Source organism: Saxophila tyrrhenica, assembly GCF_035928015.1.
Source record: "Saxophila tyrrhenica strain CCFEE 5935 chromosome Unknown scaffold_7, whole genome shotgun sequence".
NCBI lineage: Eukaryota > Fungi > Ascomycota > Dothideomycetes > Mycosphaerellales > Extremaceae > Saxophila > Saxophila tyrrhenica.
This window is the reverse complement of record NW_027041739.1, coordinates 1,113,642-1,132,254: the sequence shown is the minus strand read 5'-3', so window position 1 is coordinate 1,132,254 and position 18,613 is coordinate 1,113,642. Positions and strand designations below refer to the sequence as shown.

Here is an 18,613-nt window from a genome sequence, read left to right as displayed (position 1 = left end):
AGCTGAATGACTCTACATGCATCGACGCAGGCTCCCAGCACGCCGACCGCACGAGGGCGAGCACATGCCGCCGATCCCGCCATATCTGCAAGTATCAGTAATCTTTGCCCGCGCCCCTGCAGCCAGAAGTTCCTGCAATAACAACTCAACATTAGAAGACCGCTCTCATATCCACTTCACGCCACTTTGACGATTGAATGATGTGGCCATCCGTTTGCGTCCGTCCTCAGCTTGAAAAACACTCTCGTACAGCAACTTCACCCGTGGCGCTGAAGCAGCGTTAGGGCTTCACAAATCCAGTGCCTTGCCACCGAAGTAACCTCACTTTCGTACTCAACCGACCAACAATTGATGCACGCAATTACTTCGTTGCAGCGGCTGCACAGCAGCAACGATGATGCCTGTCAAATGCACCGCTCGATGCCGGAAGCAACCTGACTTCGTCAGACCAGCATTAGTGTCGCATGCTCATCGGTCTACATGGTTATGATGGTTGAGGCTCCTTCGCGGCGAAGCTCGCTCTTTCGTGAAGTCGATCGTGATCGTGCGTAATTCGTACGAGATGAACGGAGTACTGTCTTCAGCGCAGTACTCTTCTGAGACCTGTCACTTTCTTGTCGGAAGCAATCTGCATCACAGCGCAGGTGCGGAAGATCAATGAAGGAAAAGCGTTTCCATGTCTATCTGAGAAGCGGTTCTGCTGCGCATGCGCCGTTCCAACAGTCGGGCAACCACTCGTCCAAGATCCATGTTCCGCGGACACAACACCAGCAACTTTCGTTGTTGTCATGCACTCATTCATCGGCCGTCAAGAAGTAGCGGTTCATAGTAAGACAGTCTTTTCATCATCATCATCAGCATCAGCGATCTCCTTGCCCTCGTACAATTCCACCTCAGCTTCTGGCAACAACCAGCAACGCAGCCCATACCAATCCTGTCCATGCTCATGATCCAGAATCGTTCCAATCGCAACCTTTCAGTCGAGCAAGCTTCCCTCCTTCGACCAATCCTTCGAGTGTCCTGCTACGGCCACTCCCCCCTGCTCTTCCTCCATCATCAAGACTTTCCTGCCTTCTTCTGGATCGGCAGACTTGTCCTCAACCGTAACTAGCATCGGCGCCGGACCTGTCAGTGCTGGTGAAAGCGCGGCCTTCTCAAGCTCCAATGAAAGCTGCTTCATCGTGTTCGCATTAGACAGATCAGAAAGAGGAGCGGACTGCTGGCGGCTCTCCTTCTCGGCACAGTTGCGTCTGGAGGCGTTGATTGACGCAACCTCCGCGTGGTAGCGGGGCTCTTCCTCCTTCGCGAAGTTGGTCCAGGCATTGGCTTCGGAGCGCGGTACAGGTCCGCCGCGGCCACTGCCACTGCCACCACCCCAGCCAACAAGCGAGCCGGCAGAGTCGTCAACCGTTTGATTCTGACTCCGGCAGCTCTTGCAGACGCATGCGTCTTGACACTGAGCTTTGCACGGACGGCCGCAGCAGGTCAAAGGCTTCCCACAGGTCTCGGGGCAGTTGACCTGCTCATGCGAGAATGGATGACAAGCAAGCGGACAGTCGTGACCACACGGCAACGTCCCACTGCACTTCTGCTCACAGCCACCGTCGATATTCGTCCAGTCTCCTGGATCCTTGAGCAAGGTGATTTGATCGTGGTTCGTGCAGCAGACTGGAAGATGTGCATCGAGGCGGCTGGCTGGTTCAACCTGAAGTCGATCGGACTTTTGGCCTTTGTTTGCCATGGTGCTAATGACCTTGTTCCATGTCTTCGAAGACTCGAAGAGAAGCCTGGCATCTCCAAAGAGGTAGAAGCCACATTTCGCACGAGATAGGGCGACACAAACACGATTGTCGATGTTCAAGAAACCAATCTGATTTTGAGAATTCCTGCGCACCAGAGACAGTATGACGACGTCGTTTTCTTCTCCCTGGTATGAGTCGACGGTCACCACGTTGAACGCGTGGAGCCTGAGGTACGGGTCACTGCGCAGCTCGCTGAGCAACTTCTTGCGCTGACCATTGTAGAATGTCAGCAGAGTGATCTGTTTGCTGTCCATACCGTTATACATGAGGTACTTGACGAAGCCAACGATCATCTCAGCTTCCATTGGGTTGTAGGCCGAGCTCAGCTCATCACGTTGCTCGTTCCACTCATGGGTGAAGAACCAGGTATTGATGCCACCCATACCGGGTACGGGCGGGCGCTTGGCGGGATCAAGGACAGAGGCGTGGTCCTTAATGACATCCTTGTAGATAGGTTGGAGCAGACGACGAATCTCCGGAATCATCCTGCGCTGCTTCGAGAGTACGTCGAAGTCGAGGCGGTTGTTCACAAGTCGTTCGAAAAGAGAGACGTTGAGGTAGAATGGCTTGTCTTCATGTTGCTTCACGTTGCAGTGAGGCCTCAGCTGCTTGTGATCTCCGACCAGGATTAGATGTTGCAAGGAAGGCAGGCAGGCAACCAAGACGGGCGCTTCAAGGACTTCTGCGGCTTCTTCGATGAGCACGATCTTGGGCTGGAGAGACGCAAGCAGACCGCGGTATTTGCTGAGGCCAGTGGTGGTCATGCCGATGATCTTCTGCTTCTTCAAGATCCTTTCATATTCTTCAAAGGAGCCGATGCGTCGCTGCTCCGCCAGCTGGTCATACTTCGCGGCCTTCTGTCGGAAGCCGGCAAGAATAACTCTCTTCATTTCCGCCTGGAAGTGACGGTAGACAGAAGGTCGTATGGCCTCTGAAATCTGCCACATGTCTCTCTCGGCGAGTGCTTGCTGCAACTTCGCCTTTGTCACGCCAGGAGTCTCGCGACAGGTGAAGTTGTCGGCTATCGCGAACGATTCGCCCTTGAGATCCTCGAAGTCGTCATCCTTGTTCGCATTCTCCGCTTCGAGGTCTTTCAGTTGCTCAAACTCAAGGTCAGCTTCTTCGAAGTCGAAACCAAAGTCCTCTTGCGCTTGCTTTGGTGGCACTACGATGAGACTCCTGCCCAACCAGACCTGAAATGGCGACAGGGTGTTGCCATGAGTGTCTTGCGTACTTTGCACCCATTGCGATGCTCCGTCTGTAAGCGAGTCGGCTTGTTTCTCAGTGATGATGCCAAAAGCGACCAGAAGAGAAACATTGAGTGGCTGCTTGCTGGCTTCGAGAGGTGAGAGCAACACTTTGAACTGCTTGACCAGATCCCTCATCTTCTTGCGTGCCTGCGGACCACGTGACCCGGCAAGCGGGTTCTCATTGATGAGCTTGCGGACTTCGTACAGCGTGCGAGCTTTGATAATGCCCTTGTCTTTCGACCTTCCGCCAAGGCGAATGAAGTCGGGCTCGAACTGTGCGATGTGGTTGAGAAGCTGGTCGACCGCGTGATTTGTCTGACATGCAATGACGATAGGTGGGTCATCTTTGTTACGGTTTTCCAGCATGATCCTGATGGCTTGCACGGAGATGTGTGTCTTGCCGGTGCCGGGAGGTCCCTGAATGACAGCAAGGCGTTTGGTGAGCACGCGGCGAAGTGCAGCCAGCTGTGATGCATCCAGTTCACTGTGGGGTTGGGTTGGCCAGTTGTGCAGAACGTCGACATTCTCGTACGTTTCGTGCCTGTTGTTGGTGAGGACTGCTGTCATGTCCATTTGTGGTCTTTGACTGACATAGTCTGGGGCGGAGATCTGACGCTTCACATTGACCAGGTGTTCTTGCAGAGGGAATGGCTCTTTCATCATCCGCTGTAGTGCCAACAGCGTATGCTTGTCAGCTTCGTACATGGACCCGCGCTGCTCGATCATCCAGAATTCTTTTGCAGGGTCGATCTCGGACTCCTCGGCGCGAGCGATGAACAGGTCGATCTCAGGAGGGTTGAGGCGTAGCCCGTCCAACGGCCGAGCTGCGACTGTTGCGACGATGGCCTTGGTCTTGAATTGGTCATCGGCGGGTGTTAAGACTACAAGGCTGCCGGATATGAGGCGTTTGGACTGCTCCCATAAGATCTTCTTGCCGGCTCTGAAGAGAGAGAACGTCACTCTGATCGCAATGCCCCTTGGCGAGCATTTGACAGAGCAGATGTGGACCTGCACAAGTAGTTAGCACAGGCTTCATTGGTCTGGGGGTGGCGAAGTCTCACCTTTTCGTAAATTCCAATGCTGCCATTGAAGGCGTCTTCCTTCGACTGCGGAGAGAACTTCACCCGCTGAACAGCTTCACGTAGTGGCCGGACGGCATCTTCGCGGAGCAGCTCATAATGAGCGCCAAGGTAATCCTCTACATGAGCTCAGTCAGTATTTGCAACGTGGAGAAGAGGTGTAGCGAGCACTTGCCCTTTGAGTCCCACGCTCCTCTTGGCCGATTCGTGGCGATCTCCACGTTGTTCAAGCTGTCAGAATCGTCGCCGGTGTTAAGGTCGAGAAGTTCGCTTGAGGTAGGAATCGCAGGAAGACGAAGCCACGAGCCGCCATCCGCTGGTGACTCAGCGTCCTCATAGTACTTGCTCACGTTCTTATTCAGCTGAGGCGGCACGATCCAGATTTCGACCTGCTCTGTGCCCTGATGAGGCCCCCTTCTAGAGCGGCCGAAGCGCTCCGTAAGGTTCTCATTCATGGTTGGTGAGGCGATGTCGCCGCAGAGAATGTGCTGGGTGTGGTGTTGGACAAGAAAAGCAGTGAGGCAGAACTTTGCGTGAGGTCGAAGAAGTTGCGGAAGTTGCGGAAGTCGCTCAGAAAAGAAGGCGCGGCCCACGTGCTCGAAGCGTTCTCGAGCTGACGCCTGCAGATGCCGCGAGTACACCGACGGGAGAGAGCTCCAGAGCCAGCTTTTGTCGAGGAGAAGAGGTGAGTGGAAGACTTAGGGATGTAAGAGTTGTAACGGCGTGACAGTCACACCTGCACGTGCTAGCAGCTCTGCGCCCTCCCACCCCACCTACCTACCGTGTGCTGCCCGACTTGCTGTTTCGTGTCACCTAGCAAACAACATGGACGTGGCGCATGAAACAAGCGGAAAAGAAGGCCAGCCCCTGCTTCATCTGCAATAGAACCATGCCCGCGGTCCATATGCAACCACCCGGACGCGTCATGGTGCGAGGCCTGCCATTGCGTGTGATCCATCGTGTTTGCGTACCCTGTCCAGAGGGCATGCTCGCTTGTCTCCCCTGAAGTCTACTGACATGCACAGTGCCGAATGCGCGTCGCGTGGATGCATGGCCAAGCCGCAGACGATGCATGAAATTCAAGATGAAGTGGCACCAGAAGAAAGAAGAGAGAGACATTTTGATGCAACTGGAAGTCAAGGAAGCCGCAACACGCTAACCCCTTCAAGGCGACGCGATTAGAGTTGTCGCTAAAGTGGAGTGCAGCCGATTGGCTACCTTAGCCTTCCCCCAGATCTTGGGAGACCTCACCTGAAAACGTGCTGTGCTGCACGCTGGGAGCAGGACATGCGAATCAGATGAACAGCGGTGGTAAGCACTTGAACCGCTCGACCCACGTGCCTTCGCCAAATGCCGCTGGACAGCTGGGAACGACGTCGGAGAGGTACCTCAGCTGCAATTGATCCTGGATGAGCGCTCTACGCCTGGCCGCCAGTATCTTCTCAAGACGACGTATACTGTATAGCGCATCTGGGCATACGGCCATTTGAAACGCCATGGCCACGCTTGACGATGATGCAGACGCGGCCGTCAACTCGCAGGACGAGTTCGAGAACGAGGATGAAGAAATGGAGGACGCGAACGATGCGGACCAAGATCAAGACCAAGGCCAGGACGATGAGGGCGGGGAGGACGATGAAGATGAGGATAATGATGATGGCGAGGGTGAGGATGATGACGACGAAGATAGAACAGAACAGTCACCGTCGCAGCGAATCGGTCAGACACAACGTTCGTCAACCATGGACAGTCAGCAAAACCCAGAAGTTGTCTTGACCTCGCCTTCCCCGCGACGATCGCCATATAGCTCCAACGGTCCATCAACCTTCATACCTCCCACGCGGCCAGAAGCGCTGATTGCGCAAGCATACGACATCGTCCCAACCATGGCCGCCCCGCAAAGCACCTCCATCAACGCGGTCACCGCAACACCAGACATGCGCTGGGTATTCAGCGGAGGCAGCGATGGCTATGTGCGCATGTACAACTGGGTTGAGACAGCGAATGGCAAGGTGCCACTTACTGTCGCCCAGAAGCACCCGTTTGTGGATAGCGTGATGAAGGCTGGCAGTCTGGTCACGTACTGGGAGAATGAAGAGAGCCCAGTGCGCACGCCACCAAGTCAGTCTGACGAGAGCAAGTGGACCAGTCCAGTCTACTCGCTGGCTGTACAGCACCAAGCTGTCTGGCTGTTGTCCGGACTAGAGAGTGGAGGGATTAATCTACAGACATGCCGTCACCAAGCCGGAACGAAGATCACGACCATGAAGGAGCACACTAATGCTGTGTCTGTATTATCATTGTCGCAAGACGAGGCAAGCTTTCTTTCTGGCAGCTGGGACAAGAACATCCACGACTGGGATCTTCAGACTGGAAAAGTCAAGCGGAGCTTCTTAGGAAGTGGTGGTCAAATTAGTGCCATCGAACCTCGACCTCTGAGCGACGTCCCTATCCCTGAGGTAACGGAGCCGACTCACGAGTCGCTCGACACATTTTCCAGCAACAACGCTGATCGGCCACTTACGAATGGCTTGTCCAACGGTATGGACATGCGAGGTGGCGAAGAAGATGCAGCTGGCTCACCGAGTAGCCTCTTCGGCGATGACCACAACTCGCTGTTCGGGGATGATACGGCGGGAGTTGGCGGCGGGCCTACCTTTGATGATGCCGATGACGAACTGACCAGGGCACTGCAAGATGGTCTCGAAGAGAGTGGGCCGCCCCAGCTACCAGCGGAAGACGATATTGACATGGCTGGAATGGGTAGCGGCGGACCTGTCCAGGCTCCTGAAGCGGTTCAGCCGCCAACTACCATGGACGCAGATGCAGACGCACCTTTGGCTGACACGACCAGCGAGCAGCTTCCGAACGGACAGCCTGACAACGCACCCACAGCGAACGGAGAATCTGCTCACGAGCCAGCCTCCCCAGCCGCAGCGAACGCCGAGCCAAACGGCATCAGCTCGCTCCCACATGGCGAAGAACCACTTACAGCACCAGCAACGAACGAGTCAAAGTCCACGGACCTTCCACCGCAGTCTGGGTCCACCTTTCTAGATGCCTCCTTTGACGGCAGCATACGTATCTGGGACCGCCGAGTACCATCGCCCATCGCTACCATTGCGCCTTACGGTGGTACGCCACCTTGGTGCACTGGTGCATGCTGGAGCCCAGATGGCAACTCGTTCTACGCTGGACGGAGGAACAACACTGTTGACGAGTACTCCATCCATAAGCTGGGGTCGGATAGAGGCAAGCCTGAGCGAGTGTTTCGCTTTCAGCAGGGTAGCGGAGCAGTGTATGCGGTTAGGAGTATGCCGAATGGGCGGCATCTTGTTTGGTAAGAATCAACCCATCCAGCTGCTCACTCGAAACAGTGTACTGACATTGTGCCTCAGTGCCTCTCAGGACATCCTCCGCATATACGACCTACAACAATCGGAAGCCAGTCGACATCGGACCGTGCCTTTCACCATCATACCTGGCCATCGAGGAGGTGTAATCAGCTCGGTGTATGTCGATCCTACTTGTAGATTCATGCTGTCGACCGCTGGCAACAGAGGCTGGGAGAGCACGGCTGGGACGGAGGTGTTACTTGGTTACGAGATTGGCGTCCAAGATGCTGCTGGTGTCTGGCACAAGTGAGCATTGTCGAACGTGGTCATCGGCATGGGATGGGTGGCTGTACGGTGCAACTGGCGTGTCGGATGAGTTTTACCGGCTTGTGATACCCAACATACTGTACGGCTACTGCAAAAATTATTTCCAACCATCAATAGCTCATCCAGTAGAGTTTCACCTTCTGAACAACTTTCAATTGCTTATCGTCCTCGCTCAATCCCTCGTCCCCACCCGTTCGGCGCAGGGAAGAGGTATATCAGAGCCACGTGCGTGACAGGTGCCATTGAATGGAGAAGGCTCCGAGCGCCGGCTTGGAAATCCTGGTCTGGACAGCACTCGAACCATGCGCCTCTTCTTTTTAAGCGATCCTTGGTATTTCCAACAATGCCAGCCAACGCGTCCACGAGCCCAAGTTGCTTCCTGCTGAGATGGTTCAGAGGCGATGAAGTTCGCGAAGGAGCTCGATGAGAATGCGGTGCCGGAGTGGAAGAGCAAGTACCTCGACTACAAGCAGGGCAAGAAGAAGCTCAAGGCGGTCCAGAGAGCCATACGGGCGGTGGAGGCAAGGTCGCCGGTGTTGACGCGCTTGACGGACCGGACGTCGCCGTTCAATAGCTTCAGGGATGCACCGGTCAGGGCGCTGTTGAAGTTTCCAGATGGGCAGGACAGCGATGCGCCGTTGAAGCTACAGCGGAGCAGGAGTGAAGCTGTCACGAACCAGTTCCCCCTTTCGCCCGGGGAGGGAGATGTTGGAGATGTCACGACGCAAACCCGAACAGGACGGGTGAACGAGCGCAGTCCTCTTCGCGCGAATGGCGAGCCACGGATGCAAAGATATGGCAGCATACTCGGTAGCCCTCCCCGTCCGAGCCAGGACTCTGGCAGCTCACGCGCTGAGCTACGTCCTGCTTCGACATTGGACCTCCCTATGCCCAGCCTGAACCCCGATCTCACCAAAGAAGAGCAACCTAGGGACTTGTCAATTGGACGGGCAAGCGACCCAGAGTACGACAGTGTCAGCCCTGGCGATGTCCAGCCGCCTTCGCCAGAAAGAACGAGGGTCGCAAATCCCCAGGCACGTCATCCAGGACAAAGCGATAGCCATGACTTCGCCGCTAGAGAGGCCGCACCAACGCAGAAAAGAGGTTCTTCCACCCTGCCTTCTCGTCTACAAAACCTCCTTGCACGACAACCTCACCGCTCAGCTTCAGCGTCAGATGTCCGCCCTTTGGCCACACGGATCTTCTGGTTCAATCGTGACCACAATGCCCGCGACCAGCCAGGTGGTCAAGAAATACCTCTGGAAGAGCATCGAGATCTTGACTTTAGAATGGCCGAGTTCTTCCTCTTCCTGGATAAGGAGCTGCGCAAGATTGAAGAATTCTACAAGTCAAAGGAGGACGAATCCACGGATCGCTTGACAATCCTCCGCTCTCAGTTGCACACAATGAGAGACCAACGGCTGGAAGATGTCAAATTCAAACAAGCCCAGCAAAAGCCAAATGGACATCGACACGTCTCCACGGTGGCAAACATCGGACAGCGCAAAATTGGCAAGACCTCACGATACATGGCAAGCCTTGCTACGCCGTCCTTACCAGCGGTGAATGCAGAAGACGAGCCTCGCTCGACGGCTGAGCAGGACTACGTACGAAGAAATCACGACGTCCCTTATAGTGCTGCAAAGCGAAAGCTCAAGTCTGCCTTCCAGGAGCTGTATCGCGGTCTCGAGCTTTTGAAATCGTACAGTATGGTCAACCGCACCGCCTTCCGGAAGATCAGCAAAAAGTATAACAAGAGTGTCTCACTCAGCACGCCCGATGAGCAGAAGCGAACCTCCCTGCAGAATGACTACATGGGCGAGAAGGTCAATGGAGCTCATTTCGTGATCTCGGAGCTGCCTGACCGGCTAATGCAAGACATAGAAGGTCAGTCCAGGGCTTTGCTCACGCAGAACCAGTGAAAGTTGCTGAAAGTAGTCAATAGATCTGTACGCTCGTTACTTCGAGAGGGGCAACCGCAAACTCGCAGTCAGCAAGCTTCGAGCCAAGCCTGTCAGAGCCTCAGACTACAGCGGCTCCATGTATCGCGCTGGTATGCTGCAAGGCATCGGCTTCTCTATGGGCATCACGGGACTGGTGTATGCCGCGATCGAATACTATGGAATGTCCGACGGCTCGAAGAAGCAGACGGAGATCTCGTATTTGCTGCAGATTTATGGCGGGTGAGTCTGCAACCTTATTCACCTCCTTGCGACCACTGCTCACGGTGCTTTAGCTACTTCGCGTTTCTGATGCTCTCATTCCTGTTCATCCTGGATGCTTGGGTCTTTGAGCAGTTCCACGTCAATTACCCTTTCATCTTTGAGCTCGACAACCGCACCCTTGTCAACTGGCGTCAGGTGTCAGAACTGCCGTCAGTGCTGGCTTGCATGCTTGGGATTTGCATGTGCATCAACTTCAGCGAGATGGCTGACGATGCCTTATACCTGTACTGGCCGGTCTTGCTCGTCGGCGTATGCAAAGACACCACCCAACCGAGCAGATCCACTCGCTGACGTGAACGTAGGTTTCCGTCTTTCTACTCTTCGCACCAGTATCTGGCTTCTTCTACTCACGCTCTCGCAAATGGCTCTCGATAACACTATGGCGACTGCTCTTCTCCGGAGTGTACTCTGTCGAGTTCCGCGACTTCTTCCTCGGCGATATGTTCTGCTCGCAGACGTACGCCATGGGGAATATCGAGCTGTTCTTCTGCCTCTACGCCAAGGGCTGGAACAGCCCTGGACAGTGCAACAGTGGTAACAGCAGACTCCTTGGCTTCTTCAGCGCCCTGCCTGGGATTTGGCGAGCGCTGCAGTGCGCCAGGCGATATCGGGACACCTGGAATTGGTACCCTCACTTGGCGAACATGGGCAAATACTCTTTCACGTGAGTCTCAAGACCAATGTTCATGCGCCCACAACGAAGCTGACCATCACCAGCATCCTGCAATATATGACGCTAAGTCTGTGGCGCCTGAATGAGGAGTCAGACCACCTCAAGGGCCTCTTCATCGCCTGCGCATCGATCAACAGCATCTATTGCCTTCTATGGGACATCTTCAACGACTGGTCGCTATCGCCCCGCTCGCTCAGACCAACACTGGCCTACCGCAAGCACAAGTGGTGGTACTACGCTGCCATGGTCCAGGACGCGATTCTTCGATTCGTCTGGCTTGGCTATGTCATCTTCCCGCGCGACTATCAGGTCCAGCATTCAAGCATAATCAGCTTCATGATCGCTTTCCTTGAGATATTACGGAGAGGCGTCTGGGTCATCTTCCGGGTCGAGAACGAACACTGCACCAACGTCGAAAAGAACCGCGCGATCAAGCAAACGGATCTGCCGTATCCCGAGCCCCAGCGTGCTAGATTGTCTACTGCCCGTCCGGACGAAGTCGCCGAACGGATGGACGATCTGGTTGAGACGCCTGAAGAAGCGGAGGCTACTACTACCAGTTCGCAGCTTGAGCGTCATCCTTCGACAGCGGCATCGACGGTCAGACGACGGGGGCAGCAAGTGCAGCAGGATTCTCCCGTCACGAGAGCGTTGAAGAGGGTTGGCAGTGCTGTTCTGAACGCTCACGATCAGGACTACGAGCGGAGACGGCCTGCGGCTGTTGTGGAGGGTGATTCGGAGGACGACGAGGATGATGAGGAGGAGGAGGATAGTGATCGTGGCGCGTAGACCTCGCTGCAATGCTAAACGTTTTTCCGCTGCGCTTGACACCGTCGATGCTCCTGCCCTTCTTCGCCTTCGCTTTGGTGTATGAGCGACCAACCTGCGTCATTGCCGCACCACAGCCCCAGGCTACCACCTTTGAAACGACACCACCCTTTCAACATCAGAATCACCAAAGACCTTCGCCACGCTACCAGACTTGCTCCCCGGCTCTGCCTCCAAAGTCGACACAGCTATAGCCAAAGTCTCTTCGTCAACCTCACCGGCCGGATAATGAGAGATCGGAGGCGCATTTACCAGTCTTGACGCAATATCCCGCTCTATCGAACCCTCCTCAGTGCCGTAATAGATGTTCGTCGCAGCCGGGACCCGCTCGATGACCTCCCTCACAAGATCCTGGCAGTACCTGTTCACTCCTGCGAAGTAATCCTCATGCTTCCACACGGGATGACAGGGCAAGCCGACGGCCAGCAGAGTCAGACGCAGTGTCTTCAACGACACGAGAGCGGTGAGAGCAGTCCAGTCGACGTCTGCGTACGAAGGGCTGGCGCCTACTGCGCCGCAGCCGTCTAGGATTAGACATATGTGCTGCAGCTTCTCGAGCACGCGCTGTGGGAGGCGGGAGCTTGAGATGATGGGGAAGGAGTTGTCGGTGACGTCTAGTTTGATGCAGACGGAGTTCTGTTCGTACAGAATGGAGGATGCTTCGTGGTGGATTTGGTGACACGTGGCGAGTAGAGCTGGGGAGATGGTTGGTTCGACCTGGTAACGGTAATCACGGTTGCTGGTGAGGAAGAGGCTACCTGTTGGTGCGAGGGCATACTCGTAGATTCGTAGCCTGAGTTCTGCTGGAAGTTCGATGAGATGGCAGCGAGGACTTGTTGCCATGTTCTGATCTCGTTGATGGCCTTGACTGTGTACGCACAGAAGCCTTTTCGTAGGATGCACTCTGCGAGGGTCCTGTTGAAGATAGAATACCGATCGAGTTCCTCCAGCTTGTTGAGGACACCAGTCGAAACACCGCCACAAGATACTTGTGTTAAATTGGGACTTGGTTGATTTTGTCACGACGAAACAGTGCAGGACCGTTCTTCTGCCAGCGCTGAGAACTGAAGAACGATATTGAAGGAAGGCCGTCGTGGTTGACCGTTGTGAGGAGGCTGCCAACAGACCTGCCTCTCAGCTCGCCATGAGATCCTTGCGCCGGTGCCTGGACTTCGAGGGATTCCTGTCAACTAGACGACATCACACCAATAACCTTGAGATGAAAGCACGATGCTTACGACAATCGGCATACGCCATGTTTCTAGCAATGTTTAGGGAATTGGCAAGAAGTTCTTTGGCGTACGTCGATTAAATCTCCGCCAACTGCTCAAATGGAGACCCCCCTTTCTGGATACAAGACAACTTCAAAGCCCGGACATGGCCACAGCGAGAAGATGCTCCGCCAGCCCTCTCTAAGGCTCAAGGCTGGCCCGATAGACGTCTAAGACTATTCCAGAAGTGAGACCATGTCCTCCATTGCAGGGGCATCTGGCCATGTGTATCGTGTGACAGCACGCACTCTTGCTCGATGACTTTCCGCGGATGCTCAAAGTTCTCCAGACTAACATTCCAAGTAGGGGATGAGCTGTATTACCTGAGAGTCTACGGAGACTCGATAGCACGCCATCCTCCCTGATCCAGACTGCGGAACCAGAAGAAGCGACCATCAAGAAGCGAACTACCGACCAGATCCTATTGGGGAGCTTCTAGACACTCTCAGCAGGAACCGGACTGCTCTCCGCTTGTTAGAGTTCGCAAGGCTGAGGTGATATCGTATTCGGTTTGCCTTTAACTTCAAGCACCAATCGACCATCACTTGATTCCAAGTCCAGTCAAACAGCATCGCTGTCCAGACTCCTGGACGACATCTCCCTCCATCAGAAGGAATGCTGCTCAGCAGATTCGCGCCATTTTCGACACGAGTCGTCAGCTCTCGAGCCGGCACACCTCCATAAGCGTGGTCATGCACGTAAGCGAAAGTCCAGGCTCTGCCATGTGCTAGCGAATGGTGGGGATCGACACTGAACTCGACAATCTGACACGCGAGTTTGCTGAGATGTCAGATCCAGTGAGTAGGCGTGGTTGTTCGCTAGCCACCGCGCGGCCTCACGATGGGGATCCGGAGGTCTGCGGGTCCAAGGCAGGTGCGAACGAGCTACGAAGCGACTACTTCATGACCGTCCAAACTGGGCGAAAGAATCAAGGCGGTAGAATCGGTGTTTGTCCGGCTGTTCTACACCCCACCAATCAAGCTTCTTCCCCACGGTCGATTCTTCAGAGTCCACTGTGGGGTGCAGCAAAAGGTGTGAGGGCCAGACGCTCACGAGACCATTTCAGACTTCGACTTCACCATAGCGAAGCGAGTGCGGTGTACACACTTATCCGCCATCCAGATCGGAAGCAGCGGCAGATGTCGTGCATGCCAAGGATACCTTTTCGGCATGAAGAGAGGCTGTTCAATCATATGACCAAGATTGATGATGTTTACAAACTGTTTGAGGGTGTGTAACAAGGCAGGTCGTTCTCGCGTTCAAAACACCTGCTAGATGCAGACGTCGTCTCATTGGGTATCACTGATTCTATTACTCCTCCATCTCTCTCGACAATTCATGCGGCTCAGTCATCGTCCATTCGGACCGTACTCTTGCCGTCCTCCGTACCGGTTGATGCGAACGACAACCGAGCTCTGTGGCTTCGTTAATCTGCCGTCTTCCAGCCAGCTGCCCATACGGACCAGCCTTTGCAACTGTCGGCGATCTCGTTCGCTCAGACGGCACATGTGCTCTCGAAGTGCGGCTGGTCCTGGCAATGCGACGCAGCCTGATCGCTCCAACGTCGAGTTGGACGGTATGGTAGTGTTGTTCTCTCATCCCAAGCAAGATCCTTCAGACAGGCAACCCTCGTTGGATCTTCCATAGTTCCCTTTCCAACGTCGGCGTGCTGTGGACGACAGCGTACACATCCTGCGTGCTCTCCAGCTCTGGATGTGCTTTGAACGCTTCGATAACAACGTCCCTCAATCCTCGATCTGAGTCGATCGTCGAGCAGTATACATCTTCGATAGCCTCCGCCAGCTCCGGCGAGTCAAAGTAGCAAGCCATTTCCATTTCGAACTTTTTCTTTGCCAGTTGCTTCAACGATGGGATATCGTACTTCTCCGCGAGAGCGTAGACTCTCGTATGAAGAAGGAGGTGCGAGGGCTCGGCTTCGGGTAGCTCGTCGATGTCGCTCGACTCCTCATCGCTCTCACTGTCGTAAGCAAGTGATGGTACACTGCTACTCCTCGTTCTGAGCAGTTGTGGCTTGTCTTCCGATAGGCTGAAGCTCTGGTGGCTATCCGTTGGTGATGTTGGCGAAGCATCTTCAGGGTCGTAGCACGCAGCTAGCGCGAGCAGAGGGTCTTCGATGTGCGTGAGGTCGAGTTTTCTCGGTAGTCTGCGTCGAGCGCAAGAACGTGCGCGGTGTCTGAACATGGTGATTGGCTTGGGCGCTTGCGGGCTCATGTAATCGAGGTGGTAGAAGACTATTGTCAGGTCAGCCTGTGTCGAACAGTACAAACACAATGCTTAATCGTACAATGGATCATCTGCTCAACAGCGTCCTCGTCGTCCTCACTCAGGTCCACATCACCCGACGCCGCTTCAAGAAACCCACTGCTGCAAGCGCCGTCGAAGAAACCGCTCCTCGAGCACACAATGGCTCTGTGAACCGCCCATTGTCTGTAGTTGCATGTGATCGTCAAATCCGAGTATTTCCCGCCAAAATGCAACCTGCCCGCACTGTAAGCACTCGCACCCATTGTGTATCTGTTGCCTAAGAGAGGGAGCAACGGGGAGCAGGGACGTACGCAGACAAGGCATTTAACAGGTCTTCCTGGGGGTTCTCCACTATGTTGTCGACCGGCGTAGATGGCGCTGGAGAAAGTGCCATTTGCGTGCGCACAGGGCACCAGGAACACGCAGGGGAGTTTGAGAAAACGGTTTGGGGGGAGCCGAGAATTTCGCGGGTTCTCGTTGGCGGGAGCTTCGAAGTGCAGAGGACGGTCGTGAACGTTGCTTGGTTGTTGGAATGTGGTACCGAGTCGGATTTGGGGATGAGGAGAAGAGGTGTTGTAGGATAATATGTTATTTGGGAGAGAGCTCGAGGGTGGGTATGCGGCAATATTATAGCAGGCACACAACAAAGGATCTGATAGTCGCCGTGGTCCGACTGCACGGGACTACCCTACCTTTAACAGACGGGGTCTAACGAGCGACTTGAGAGTTTCTAGCCCACATGACTGGGCTGCTCGCTGCTTGGCCCTGCAGCAGCCTCCGAAAGACACGCGTGCCTCTGTTCTACTAACCGCAGCACCCCGGGTGTGTCAGAAGGACAGCCGCCCGGATTCCCAGCAATCGTGATCGGCTTTGTTCGAAGGTGTCGCCGCCACAGGGTCCTCACAGCTGAAGGCGTCGAGCGATTGAGGCGAAGCTCTGGAATCTGACAACCAATTGCAGATCGTGGTGTCGTCTCGACTGCTTGCACTGGCTGCTTTCTCACGCGAGATCGTGCCTATACGGACTTCTGTGTCGCCGAAGACCCATCGTTGAGACCGCCATGTGAGCATGACCACAGCTACTTTCGCTATGCCCCTGCTGTAATGCTATCTAGTCTGGTATACCATCGACCAAAAAAAAAAAAATAGCGGTGCCACCGTCGGCTTACGGCGAAGAAGGCTTTTTCTGATTGGAGCAGCGACCGATGAGCCTCAGCTTATTGGACTGGCAGTTAAGCTGATTGGAATGAACTATCACCATCTAGATTCTTATATCATCAGCTGTCCATGCTCAGATTCCTCAACCTCGAGCGTGTATTGGAGTCGCACGCATGAACGCCGCGGGCTGCGTGGTCGCTGAAGGTTGTCAAAACGGTTGTCCAGACGTGGCTTGGGTGGATCTGTGGCACAAGAGACGCATTTCCGACACTCTGGGTTCGGTGCTCCCCACCGGCCGTTGTCCCTGGATTCTCAGTGGTCGCACTGCTGCATGGGCATTCGCCTTCAGGCTCGGTGGAGCTTGTGGAGGTCTGCCACCCCGCGCTCGCATCTGCTGTGAAAATGCCAACGGTTGTTCCAGTCTCGCCAGACAGCTGCTTGTCACTGAGACAGGCCAGTCGAGACTCACAACTTGGCGAAGCTGTTGCAGCCATGGAGCTCTCGCAGCACACTGGTGGCCTTCATGGGCTGATGTATACTGCAGCAGAGCCTTTTCAAATCCCTCGCGAAGAGATTGTGATTGAGGAGGGGCCTGCAGAAGGAAGGAGCCAGACCCACCTTTCTGTTGCAAACCGACATGCACAGATCGACACGTGGATGCGCTCGCATTGTACAAATTCGTACTGCCGGCATAACAGGCTGTTGAATCGCCAGTGGATTTCACATCGGCGAAACGGCCACCAATGCAACCATGTCGAACAACTTCGGGGCTTCTTCCTATCAACTGATAGCATGCATTGTTCTTGCATCAGCCTGGACCACGTATCTCGCGATTGAGCGCGACCATCACGCTTCTCAATCCACCAGCAAGGTTTGTAAGTGGGCAATTTTGCTCCTGCATGGTGATCATCGACGCATTGGGAGCTGGAGATGTTATTGCGCATCGTTTGTTATGCCAAAACGTCACCCTACAGCGACGTCGCCCAACGGCATCAGGCCAACGTGCCCGCGAGCGCTGCCGCAAGAAGGATCACAGATCGTTCGTTGTTTCGTACAATGCGTTGTAGGATCAGCGTGTCGACGGCCCGCAGCCTCCTCCGGCAGTCGTTGGTTTTATCCGCTGTCAGCATTTCAACAACGTTCGTTCGAAGTTCGACCATAGCCTGCATAGGCAATTGAGACAACCATGGTACGGATGTGTTTGAGCTGCACTGTCAACGCGTACGTGAAACGGCATTCTGCTGTGCCCTCCCAAAGCCATTAGTGAGGCGCGAAGCGTCAGTCCCGGTACTTTTCAGTGGAACTTTTTGAGCTGCGTTAGCTGCAGCTTGCAGACGCCGCGAGAGTTCAGGCGCATGTTGTCACTCTTCAGGATTCAAGGCCACGTTAGCGGTTGACTGTCAGCTTTCTGAAACACACTGTGCAGGGTCAACCAGATCCGCATGCTCGGTGACGTCCCAAGTTCGTGAACAGCGTTGCTATCCAGCAGACCCGTGGGCCCAAGGGAAAGTTTTCAACAAGGGAGGTGGTGCAGAAAATGCTGCCACCAGCGAGGAGGCTCACGCGAAGAGCATTTCCACGGGCAGTAGACAGCGAGAATGTACCGGCTGGCCAGACTTCATCAGACCAGCTGACTACTCAGATCTGTGAGATCGCTTCGATGCCGGAATCTCGCGGCTTTACCATCAAGCAGGTTGCAGGCACATCGTACTGCCATCAGTCAAGTGATGCTACTTTCGAGGCTGAGAGGCGAATGCGACTGGAACAGTCCAAGGAGCCAAGGTCGTTTCGCCTTCGAATGTGGCGGTTGTGGTATAGCCGTTATAGCGCCGGGCATTGGTCCACGGGGAGATGGGTGTGTCTCGGGTGCGACATGGCTCCCCATAAAGACTGTCGGTCTTTCGAGGTTTGAACACCGATGGAGAATGAGTCGTTGCCTGCGCGGACAAGGGGCTTCGCGGCTTGCCGCATTTCCAGTTGGACTCCTCGGAACGCGTGATCACATCATGAGGTATCATCATAGCAGGTGGCGGTATTGACGAAGCCTTCCTTGGCGCGCATGTCGGCGACAGTTATTGTCCGTGAAAGCAAAGCATCGAGGCGATGGCCCCCAACCTCGAAGTGACAAAGAATAAGGCTATGTTCGTTGGAAGACGTGTAGTGAAAGTCAAGGTGAAGTCAAGTCAAGTTTCCATGTCCTTCTTCGTGCCTGCCAAGCCGAGGCCGAAACAACCCAGCGTGACGTCGATGTCGCTTCTGTAAAGGTGAATTTCGTGGTGATTCGCGACCAGACGTACAACACTCCGGCAGCAACTGCTTCACATCGCGCGAGGCCCATTAAAGGATAAGTAATGCAATCTTGCTTTCATCCAGCGCGAACGTCCGGTCACAAGAGCGCATC

At 54.7% G+C, this 18,613-nt stretch overlaps 5 protein-coding genes across 5 annotated transcripts; 2 read left to right on the top strand and 3 right to left on the bottom strand.

Annotated features, from left to right (window-relative positions):
* Positions 1–976: 976 nt before the first annotated feature.
* On the bottom strand, positions 977–4,586 carry LTR77_005167 (uncharacterized protein; the record flags this gene model as incomplete). Its single annotated transcript, XM_064802416.1, has 3 exons — positions 977–4,060; positions 4,114–4,250; positions 4,307–4,586. The coding sequence occupies 3 exons, from the start codon at positions 4,584–4,586 to the stop codon at positions 977–979; spliced, it is 3,501 nt and encodes a 1,166-aa protein (XP_064659777.1).
* A 1,041-nt stretch (positions 4,587–5,627) lies between these two features.
* Positions 5,628–7,776, top strand: SPT8 (Transcription factor spt8; the record flags this gene model as incomplete). Its single annotated transcript, XM_064802415.1, has 2 exons — positions 5,628–7,471; positions 7,530–7,776. The coding sequence occupies 2 exons, from the start codon at positions 5,628–5,630 to the stop codon at positions 7,774–7,776; spliced, it is 2,091 nt and encodes a 696-aa protein (XP_064659776.1).
* Positions 7,777–8,194: 418 nt separating this feature from the next.
* SYG1 (Xenotropic and polytropic retrovirus receptor 1) lies at positions 8,195–11,480 on the top strand (the record flags this gene model as incomplete). Its single annotated transcript, XM_064802414.1, has 5 exons — positions 8,195–9,680; positions 9,739–9,976; positions 10,030–10,267; positions 10,321–10,682; positions 10,736–11,480. 5 exons carry the CDS (start codon positions 8,195–8,197, stop codon positions 11,478–11,480), a joined length of 3,069 nt encoding a protein of 1,022 aa, XP_064659775.1.
* A 123-nt stretch (positions 11,481–11,603) lies between these two features.
* On the bottom strand, positions 11,604–12,362 carry LTR77_005164 (uncharacterized protein; the record flags this gene model as incomplete). Its single annotated transcript, XM_064802413.1, has 1 exon — positions 11,604–12,362. The coding sequence occupies one exon, from the start codon at positions 12,360–12,362 to the stop codon at positions 11,604–11,606; it is 759 nt and encodes a 252-aa protein (XP_064659774.1).
* Positions 12,363–14,404: 2,042 nt separating this feature from the next.
* On the bottom strand, positions 14,405–15,449 carry LTR77_005163 (uncharacterized protein; the record flags this gene model as incomplete). Its single annotated transcript, XM_064802412.1, has 3 exons — positions 14,405–15,042; positions 15,096–15,289; positions 15,367–15,449. 3 exons carry the CDS (start codon positions 15,447–15,449, stop codon positions 14,405–14,407), a joined length of 915 nt encoding a protein of 304 aa, XP_064659773.1.
* Between the last annotated feature and the right edge of the window lie 3,164 nt (positions 15,450–18,613).